Source organism: Pelophylax lessonae (genome assembly GCF_965119305.1).
Source record: "Pelophylax lessonae genome assembly, chromosome: 6".
NCBI classification, from domain to species: Eukaryota; Metazoa; Chordata; class Amphibia; order Anura; family Ranidae; genus Pelophylax; species Pelophylax lessonae.
Genome location: NC_138773.1, coordinates 248,434,456 through 248,445,507, shown reverse-complemented (window position 1 = coordinate 248,445,507; position 11,052 = coordinate 248,434,456). Strand labels below are relative to the sequence as shown.

Below are 11,052 nucleotides of genomic sequence, written 5' to 3'. Positions count from 1 at the left end.
CTTGGTATCTGATTTCATATATATGTTTTCCTCCTGATGAAGCAAGTGTTGTCTTGTGAAACACGTTGAGATCCTATACATAAAGCTCTGTTCCTTGGACTACCAGCCATAACATGACTTATGTAACTATGAATATGTACAGTATGTGCATATATTTGTAACTATGTTCTAAGATTTTAAAGATTTGTGAACAAACTATTTTAGTGTTTGAATAAAGTTTGTACATTTTATATTTTTTATCTGTGTCTCAAGGTTCCTCTGGCATTTTTTCTTTGTATTTTGGTACTTTCAGGGACTAAGACACATTCTTACCCTACACACACCAGCTTTATTTCTTAGATTTAAGAAAATATTTTTTTTACTATTTTGGACCAGTTTTCCTTTAAACCTAAGAAAAAAACATAAGGAGATATACGTTCCCATTTACCACCAAACGATAGCCTAACATGTCTTGAAAAAAACATGGGTAAACTAGTAGCTGCGTTCTGTACAATTTTACGAACAGATGTCAAACTTGTAAAACTGTGTTCAGATGTTAGAATTAGTTTTCCCCTTTATCATAAAGGGGTTAAATTGCTTTACTTCTGTTTGTAAACAATGAGCCAGGGGATTCCCTTCATCTATACCAGACCCTTATTCTAAATGCTCTAAGTGCCGGTTCACATTTGTGCGATGCGGGAACGCTGCGAATATGCAGCGTGATCCTGCATCGCATCCGCACCTCTGGCAGTTCACACTGCCATATGCGATACGCAGGGGTGTCAAGAGTTAACGACACCCCCAGTTGCGATCGCATATCGCAGTGCGATCTGCAAGTTTGCACAGAATCGGATCACACTAGTGTGAACCACTATGCGATCCGATTCTGCTGCAAATAAAAAAAAGCCTCATGTGCGAGTTTAGTGCGGATGCGAATTCGCACCGCACATGAGATCACATGTAATTTAGGAGCAGTGCGCTCCGAATTACATGCAATCTCCGCAATCGCACAAATGTGAACCGGGCTAAATGTTAATTGGCGATCCCACACCAAAAAAATGGTTCCCTCCCGTAATTTCCTTGGGGCCTTTGCAATCTGGTATAAATTTAAAGGGGACCCCGTGCATCTAAAAAAAAAAAAGTGGTTTTGTCCCCAAATTCAATACCTTTAGTTCTGGTATGGATTTTAGAGGGGAACCCCAAGCAAAAATTGGAGAAAAAAAGTCTCCAATAAAGGACACCTATGATATGATCCACTCCCGATGTCTGCTTGCCTGCAGATGACAGTTGATATAAACAAAGTGGGGTGTACTGGCTGAAATCATTATTCAAATGGACATGACCATATTTTGTCAATGGCATTACCCAGGAGACCCCCCGCTCATTTGTTTAAATCAGAAAAGCAGTTGTAGGGATCGGATGTGTAGGTGGTTTATTTTTCTTTTGGCAGTGGATTTCGTTCATCATGATTGACATGGGTCTGCATTGCTGGATGACGTGATTGACTGAATTTTCATCGTGGACATTTTTTTTTTTTTTAAGATTTGTCAAAATCTGTGCATCTCATTCTACTTAACTTTTGCACATGCGGGTTTTCCAGATTCCAACCTCTAAGCAAGGGTTGTAGGAAAGAGGCCCTTTTCCTCACTAACAAGGGGGCAATGTGCTTTTCTGGGTTGTCCATCCTGGTAAGGTACCCCCTCCCCCTGCACACACACTTTTCTAGGTAACTTTTCAAGCTGCTTGCTTAGATAAGGGTCTAAGTGTGTGTGTGTGTGTGTTTTTTTTTTTTTGGGGGGGCCTTTAATTTTTTTTTTACATGATTTCTGTGTAGGGCTCCCCCTTAAAACTCATACCAGACCCAAAGTGTAACTACAGGGACATTTTTTTGGGGATAGAGTAGGTAGGGATTAGAACATCTGCCCGGTTTTTAATGCTGTTTGTGCCCCCATTATGTGAAAGTTAATGAAAAATCCAAATTGGGGGTTAACACAAGAGTAAGAGGGGAAATCTTAAAATGGGGACATTCGTTTTGGTGATACCTCAGGATTCCCATTCCATTTTGGAGGGATTTCCTCTCACTTCCTGTTTTGGCAATGGGACAGGAAGTGAGGGGAAATCTATATGGGACATAGATGGAAAAACAAAACAAAAACCTGACGGGATTTAACCCTCCCTTTCTCTATCCAAAATGAAAAAAAAAATGCCTTTAGTTCTACTTCAATTAGAGGGAATCCAAAGTTTTTTTAAACTATCGCCAGCAACTTTGTTTTCATAACCAGGGATTACCTGCCTGTATATAAATAGGGACAACTGATGTCACTGGTTGCTAAGGATGCAGTGGGTGCTAGTACCCATCACTTCCTTAGCAACCTTGACTGCGGAAAAATGTATTTGTTACATAAAGTAGGAGAAAAACCCGCTATGATGTTTGGCTCCTGCCGAATGGGCTCAACATCTAGCATTTAAACACCCAAAGAAAGAAAAGGTCCGTCTGAACCTGTGTCCGGAGAAAACAGAGTCAAAAAGGTTAGGGATTCGGCGTAGTTTCCCCAGACAACTCTCATAGAGAGGCTCCTACCATAAGTTAACAAACCCCTAGGTTCAATTGTATATTTAGGAACTGTGACTAGAAAGGCCTTATTTCCCATTGCTAAATATATCCTAAAAAGTGTTCCATTGTTATAGAAGCAGCAGGTGTAGTGGTCTACAGTTGGATGGTGGAAACGCCATATATCTATCAGGCTCCATTTCTTCACTAGCAAGGTAAGTGAGTGTTCAACGGTACTCATAGTTTACACCCCCTTTTTAACAGCAAATGGCAAAATAGTTGAGTTTACACTGTTAACTGCTCAAAAGTAGCATGAATTTTTAAAGAAAAAGGAATTTCTACATTATTTCAATTGGCACTACAATACAAGGATGTTACGTTACAAGTAACAGGCTCTCTTTAGTTTCTCAGCAAAGCAAATCTACTCTTTTAAGGTTTCTGCTTGTATATCTCTACCTCCTGTATCAGTACAGAAAGGTTACAATAACATTTTTTTTTAGCCTTGGCATCTAAGTGTAGATATGCTCTATCCATTTTCAGGGACACATCCACACACAATTGTTGGCAAGCTAATCTTGTGATTCCCATGAAAGACTCACTTTTCAGCTACAATGACAGCTGCCCCACACTGGCAGTTACTGTATCATACACATGTCTTAAATTCTGTAATCAGCAGCCAGCAGGTGCTATATCGCATTCAGCACACCACATCCACTCAATACAGACATCCCCAAACACACAGAGGCTGGTTTTTGTCAAATGTTTTATTGAGTGTAGACATCTGGAGTACTGTAAAACATGCATTATCTGTAGATTCAAAAAAAAAGCCAGCCACATTGTCCTCACTGTCAGATGTGTCAGGCTTGGCATACATGATGGAGATTAATGAAGTATCATGAGACTAGAGCGAGTCCTGAAAAGCATCTATGATTTCAAGTAGGATCTTAATCATTTGGAAAGCACATTTACTGAACTTGTATTTTCACAGTGAGGTGACACGTATCGTTTCAAAACAAACAGCATTTATTTGGTGGGGAGGACGAAGGGGAAAATGGATCCCAGTTTTGTATTTAATAACAGAAATATTCTAAGTACAAATAAAAAAGCAGCCTCTCTGTTGGCATTTAAAATTATTTCTTTTTGGATTGCTGAGGTGTATTGAATTTAAAGAAAATAATGTCTCCATCTTCTACCGTGTAATTTCTCCCTTGTTGTCTGTATTTTCCTGCAGCCTGTAAAACACAAAATATACAGAATATTAATTATTGGTAAGCAAACACTGCAGACTGTATTTATAAAGCAGTAGATCTGAAGTTTACTGCAGGTGAATCTTCTTGCGCCATCAATTTGAATGACAGTGATTGATTTACTAAAAGTGAATGTCCAGTGAAATTTGCATTCACTGCTTTCTAAATATGCCCTTTTGTGTTATGTGCAGACATTCTGTACACAATCTTGGCTTTGTCTTTTAAAATGGAAATCTGCTTTTTCATCACAAAAGCTTGCACATGCTTATACAGTTTTTAAGGTGCATATATTTATTTTGGAAGTGCATTTGATTTTTATCATATATGAACCTTATTCAAATATGTAAACTTTTTCTTTGACTTGGACATTATATCAGAGTGGCAATAAATAAATATATTTACTTTACCCATACTAATAAAAAGGTTTACTTTGCAAGAGAAATTTAAAGTTGTCCATTCTCACCTTCCCCATGCTGCTTCCAATCCACCACTAGGCTTCCAAATATTCCCTTCTCCCCCTTTTGTCAGTATTTGCATTTGATAACTTGCCACTTAAGATGCCCAGCACTGTATTGTGGGAGACATGAGTGTGATGTGCTTGCCCATACCCAGGAGCTCTAGATATTTTGAGTGCAGTCTGCTGGTAGAAGAGTATGGGGAAAGCAAGTACCAACTCTTCAAGCTGCCATCTTTAAAGTGAACCTGCTGCCCACTAGCCCAAAGGAAGTGTGACCAAGTCTGGGAAAAGCAGTTACAGAAGGGGGTCAATATTTCTTACAGCTCTTAAACACTTGAAACCTGAGAATAAAGTACATTAAATGGAAAATGCCTACTAGGTGTATGCAGTCAGCACTGGGGCTGCAGATCACACATCAAGCAGCTATGTGTGTTGAATATTAGAGGTCTTGAGGGCCATATACACAGCGATATCAAGGTAAGATCCTTCCATAATTACCGAGTGAAAGGATTGGTTTTGTATTCACAAGAGCATATTTTGCAAACTTTCTAACTTTTCTCACTTTAGCAAAACAAAAAGTCTTTACATTTCCTTGCATGAATTGCTTCTCTCTCCCAAGGCCACCGTGAGCTGCTCTGTGCATTACTAAAAGCTACTAATCCAGTGAGCACATGGAAACTGGTAACATCTGAAATTGTGAAGGAAGGATGTTGCAAAGTGTGGGATATCCTAAACCTCTTCAAGACCGCGCTATAGCCGAATGACGGCTACAGCACAGTTGCACATTGCCGGCAGGACGTCATATGGTGTCCTCCCACGCGTATCCACAGGCATCTGTGATTTGGGACACAGCTGATCACAGATCGTGGTAAAGAGCCAAACAGGGTGGCTCTTTACCACGTGATCAGCTGTGTCCAATCACAGCTGATCACAGTGTAAACAGGATTAGCTGGATTTCGGCATTCTTCTCCTCATGCAGACAGCGTGTGAGGAGAGGAGAGCCGATAACCGGCAAATACAGGAGACATGCACACAGACCTGACACCCTAATTATCAGTGCAGCTCCAACAGTAACCACCAGTGCTGTCAATCAGTGTCCATCTGCGCCACCTATCAGTGCCCATCCATGCCACCTCATCAGTGCACAACAGTTAAGGAGAAAATTTACTTATTTACAAAATTTTATAACAGAATTTACGAAAAGCTTTTTTTTTTCAAAATTTTCAGGCTTTTTTCATTTGTTTAGCAAAAATAAAATACCCAGTGGTGATTAAATACCACCAAAAAAAAAAAAAAAGCTCTATTGGTCTCAAAAAAATGATAAAAAATGGATTTTTGTAAAATCTTACCGTAAAATCCTTTTCTCTTAGCTCATCGACAGACGTAGTCCTCGGTGATACACCACCTTCGGGTTATGTTACCTCCGCAGGAGCAGGACTAGACAGGAAATTAAAAAGCTCTGGCCACACCCTAGGGGCAGTCCCAGAGGGTATATCCTCTCTCTCTCTGCCTCAGCAAATCAGTTATGTGAAAAAGCAGTGCTTAGAGAATTTAACCCAACCCAACTCCAAAACAGAGGGGCGGGGACTACGTCTGTCGATGAGCTAAGAGAAAAGGATTTTACGGTAAGATTTTACAAAAATCCATTTTTCTCTAGCGCTCATCGACAGACGTAGTCCTCGGTGATACACCACCTTCGGGACGTCCCAGAGCAGTATCACAACTGAGGGGTGGGAAAATGGAAATCAAATCCCAATCTAGAAGGCCCAACCGGTGCCAACTAGAAGTTTACAATGCTCATCCTTAATGATGAGACTCAACAAAAAAATTTTCAAACAGAAAAAAACCCTCGAGGTAGACCACCGGTCTCCTCAAATTGCGGCCTGCAAAACCTTGCGGCCAAATGAGGCATCCGCCGATGCCGTCACATCAATTTTATAGAATTTTGTAAAGGTATGTACCGACGACCAGGTGGCCGCCTTACATACCTGGACCACTGACGCCTGATGGCGAAAGGCCCAGGAAGTACTGAGCGCTCGAGTGGAGTGCGCCCTAACAGGGAACGGAGGACTCTGACCCTTAATAGAATAAGCCTGTACCACCGTTTGTCTAATCCATTTGGCAATGGTTGCGGCAGATGCAGACAAACCCTTTCTGGGGCCATCCGTGATCACAAAAAGTGAATCCGTCTTACGGAATGATTCCGTAGCTTTCAGGTATACCCTGATTGCCCGAACCACATCTAAGGAATGCAACGCATGTTCCCGATGATGCTTGGGCTGAGGACACAAGGAAGGTAGTACAATATCTTCATTCAGATGAAAATCTGAAACCACCTTAGGAAGAAAAGATGGCTTAGGATGAAGTACTACCTTATCCCTATGAATCACTAGGTATGGGGACTGGCATGATAATGCAGCCAGTTCTGACACCCTGCGAGCAGAAGTAATAGCCACCAAGAAGGCCACCTTCTGGGATAAAGTAAGCAAGGGAATCTCTCTGATGTTTTCAAAGGGAGGTTTCTGTAGAACCGACAAAACCAAATTAAGATCCCAGGGCGGTAAGGGCGCGCGGACTGGAGGAGCCAGGTGCCGCACCCCCTGGATGAAATTCCGCACCAAGGATTTGGTAGCTAACGGCTTCTGAAAGAAGATTGCTAATGCTGAAACTTGACCCTTGATGGTGCTCAAGGCTAGCTTCTGCTCAACCCCTTTTTGCAAAAAGGCCAATATTCGAGACACCGAATAGGTACGTGGAGGAAATCCTAAAGATTCGCACCACGCAATATAAGTCTTCCATGTGTGATAATAGACTTTGCTGGAAGTCGCTTTCCTTGCTTTAATAAGGGTAGAAATGACTGAAGTAGACAAACCTCTGTCCTTCAGTACTTGGGTCTCAATGGCCAGGCCATTAAAACCAGCGACTGTAAAGCACGAAGGTAACTTGGTCCTTGAGACCACAGACACTCCCTGAGACGAAGTTCCCACGGAACGTCTGCGACTAGCATGTCCAAGTCGGCCAGGCCGGCTTGGGGAGGCCAGCCTAGAATTTCTAGGACCACTGGCGCTGATTGGATCTGAACCAGGCGTCCCTAGAGCTATCTGGCCCCGACCATCCGAGGAAGTCTGGTCGTTTTCTATTTCCACACATTTATCAGATACCTGATAGTTATCAGGAAGGGTGATCTTTTCTGGTTGAACCTCAGGGACCGAAGTCACCCGACTAGAGGCTACTTGGCCTATCTGGTCAACCAGATCCGATTCCTGTGTGGTATCGGGACTAATCTTAGGAAAGGGTAAAGGAAAAGATCTATTCAGGGAACGGTAACTACCGCTTCCTGTGGTACTTAAATGTTGGAAGGGAAGAATCGCACCGGTAGTAGTGGTTGATGCTCGATCTGATGTCCTGAATACCGGTGAAAACGTCCCCCCACCCTGAAACCGGGTGGGGGCGCACCTTCAGGCTGTGTACTCCTTTGCTTCGGGTTTGGCTGGGTTGGTCCTCTGCTTGTCCGACCAGCCCTTCTTGAATCCTCCTGGAGGAGTCTTGCCTTTCCCGCTAGTACCAGCCGGGCGCCCTTTATGGGCGGTAAAGAAAGGTCCTCGCTTGTTGCGAGGTCCCTTAGCTTTTGCAGCCTGTGGCAAGAAAGTGCTCTTGCCCCCAGTGGCATCCTTAATGATTTCATCTAGGTTGGCCCCAAATAGACGATTCCCCTGAAAAGGGAGATTGGTCAAGGTCTTTTTGGAACCTAGGTCAGCTGACCAGCATTTTAACCACAGCACACGTCTGAGGATCACTGCTAACTTAGATGCATGCCCTAATAAGGGAGTTGTGTCCAAGGCTGCGTCACAGATAAACCGTAGCCCTTGTATGATCTGTTCCATCAAATCAGATGTCTCCTGGGGAATATCTTTTCCCCTAAGATCTTGGCGTACCATTTTCGCCCATTCCGTAAGTGTCTGGGAAACTAGACCAATAACAATTACTGGTCTAAATGCTGACCCTATCAGAGAAAAGATAGTGCGGGACTCTGCTTCTATCTTTCGATCCACCGGATCCTTAAAGGACGAAGTGTCCTCCACTGGAATAACCGTGGCTTTATTCAGCCTGGAAATAGGCGGATCCACGACTGGTGGTACCGTCCATTTCTTAATGATGGATCCCTCAAACGGATAGCGTCTAGCAATACGCTTGGAAATAGTAAAGGTACGTTTAGAATGCTCCCATTCTCCTTTAATCTGATTACCAAAACATTTAGGTACCGGAAAAGCCTTCGCCATCTTGATGGGCTTATTAGTACCGAAAGGCCTCTCTGTTTCAGTTGCCTCTGCCGGTAAAGCCTCAAGTTTTAAGGTTTCTTGCACTGCCACAACTAGTGCGTCCACCAATGCTTCTTCCTGAATTATAGCAGGAGAAGAAGCGTCCTCCTCACTGTCTGAGGGGGCTTTACCTGGGATAACAGCCCTTGCAGAGGAACCTGCAACTGCCGTGACCATCTCTGAATCTGAGTCAGAGGTGTCAGATGGTATAGGGGTAGGCGGGGGTCGCTTCCTTGACCCCCGTCCCTGACAGGCCGCCTCCACCCGAGCCACCATAGACTCCAAAATTGCTGTAAATGACTCTATACTCTGTGCACCGGCGGGTCCCGAGGCCCCCTCGAGGGAAACAGGTGGGGGAATATGTGTGGCAGGGTCCATGATAACTCCAGTTACTTCCTGGATAATATAATTCAAAAAGAAAAAAACTTTTTTTTTTTTTTTTTTTTTTTCTGACCCCCAGCGCCACAAAAAAGCCCCTTAGTGTTACCTGCTAGGGATCCCTATCGATCGAGAGAGAGAGAGATAGACCCCCAGGCTCACCACTAGATGCTCAGAGTTAAACTGCAACAGCTTACAGCGCTGTCTTGACAAACAGGAAGTCTTTTGGATGGCTGCCCAGGAAGAAGGGAGGCGGCTCCGCCCCTCTGCACGCCTTCCGGCGCCTCCCCCAAGCTCCACGAGGTGTAGGATCACCTCAAACATGGCCGCCCCCATGCTGGAGACACGAGGCTACGCCAAAATGGCGGCTCGTGCGATCCAGCAAAAAAAATGGCGGCGGCCTGTGCTGACTAGCGGTGTGCTGCAGGCACACAACACTCTCTCTGCATGGGGATATGGCGTGGTTGGCGGTACCGGCCCTGGCGGACCGCATGGCCGTTCGGGAGGCCTGCTAATAGCTGGAGATCTGATTTGGAAGGCAGTCTACATGTCCGTGGCTTCTGACTGGTAGGTAGCTTATACTTAACCCATAAGATTCCCAGAATGCCACAGATTACATCTTAAAAACATGTATACAATAGATTGTTAGCTCCCAAACCAAGCCTCCTGGCTTTTTGCACACATAAAATCACACTCAAAGTAGGAGGATTTGTGACATGTTATAGGATAGAAAGAACTCTTTCTTACCATACAGAGAGGGGCCCGCGTTCACCACAAAACCCGTCAGGGGAAAAGGGGGAACATACTACTCACCATACCGGAACCAGGCGGGCACCAACTCCTGACAGTACCCCTCTCCACCGGGGCGGGAGGGCTGTCGACCGATACGGACGCCGTGACTCATGGTCTTTGGCGTTTCAGCGAGACGTTTAACTCGCGGGTTCAGTCCTTTTAATGGGACTTTGTCGCGGCCGACCCAGCGCGGAGCTATGGCCTGCACGCGCTCGTAGGCTGAACTGGGGTGACCACCGGATCTCAACATCCAGCCCGTCGCCCAGTTCAGCTTTCTTGCTTGAAGATCTCACAGGAACACTGGAGAAAAAAAGCTGTCTAAAAATCCTTTTAGAAAAAAATTCTTGCCAGGACCTAAGATCCCAGCAAGGTATCTAGGTCCTTACTCCTAACTAGACAGAAAATAACTGATTTGCTGAGGCAGAGAGAGAGAGAGGATATACCCTCTGGGACTGCCCCTAGGGTGTGGCCAGAGCTTTTTAATTTCCTGTCTAGTCCTGCTCCTGCGGAGGTAACATAACCCGAAGGTGGTGTATCACCGAGGACTACGTCTGTCGATGAGCGCTAGAGAAATTTTTGTTTTTGGTACAGTGTTGCATGACTTTGCAACTTTTGCAACTGTCATTCAAAGTGTGACAGCACTGAAAGCTGGCCTGGGCAGGAAAGGAGTAAAATGCCCATTAGGCAAGTGGGTTAGAGTAGTTGCACATCCTTACTTCAAATAGCTCACTAAGATCATGCTTGTAGGGTGACTCTTTTAGGGGTGCATTAGAACTGAACAAGAGCTCAATTACAGATACCAATCTATTGTTAACCTATCTGTAAAAAAAAAAAATAAATAAATAAAAACTACCTCGCTCCAACACTTTGAATAAGTTCTGTAATTTACTGTTACTACTTTCATTTGTTGATGTAGCAATAAGTGTGCTACGCTTGTATTCAATGCATGTTATTTATCGCTGTATGTTATTTACTTATTTTGAATAAAATACAATTTTATTGCTTACTTCTTTTGAAAGGTACAATCTGCAGGTCTGTCATCCTTATCCTAACGTTACTACTTCGAGCCAATGAGTAGAACACCTGATATACTGTACAGACGTTTCTAGTCAGTGGTGTATGTAGTACTGAACATAACATGAGACAGTTGTGGAACTAGTATACTGAAAAACAAGTGAGCATTGGAAGTTCCAACATCCTGATTGTGACAGTTCCTATACCTGAATACTAGCATGAAATTTCACCCTTTATTGATGCTTGATCTGCAATACTTTAATTTTGAGTGAGGCAACTGTTAAAGGCCTAAATCCTATATGCAGTTGAACCCTA

The 11,052-nt window shown here is 43.7% G+C and overlaps 1 protein-coding gene across 2 annotated transcripts in view; it reads right to left on the bottom strand.

The window, feature by feature from the left end:
• Positions 1-3,276: 3,276 nt before the first annotated feature.
• OLA1 (Obg like ATPase 1) overlaps positions 3,277-11,052 on the bottom strand; it is a 406,076-nt gene continuing 398,300 nt past the window's right edge. For both annotated transcript variants that reach the window (XM_082262049.1, XM_082262048.1), the window contains exon 11: positions 3,277-3,762. In XM_082262049.1, the coding sequence (XP_082118175.1) occupies positions 3,661-3,762 (102 nt within the window). In that variant the 3' untranslated portion in view covers positions 3,277-3,660. The remainder of the gene's footprint in view (positions 3,763-11,052) is intronic.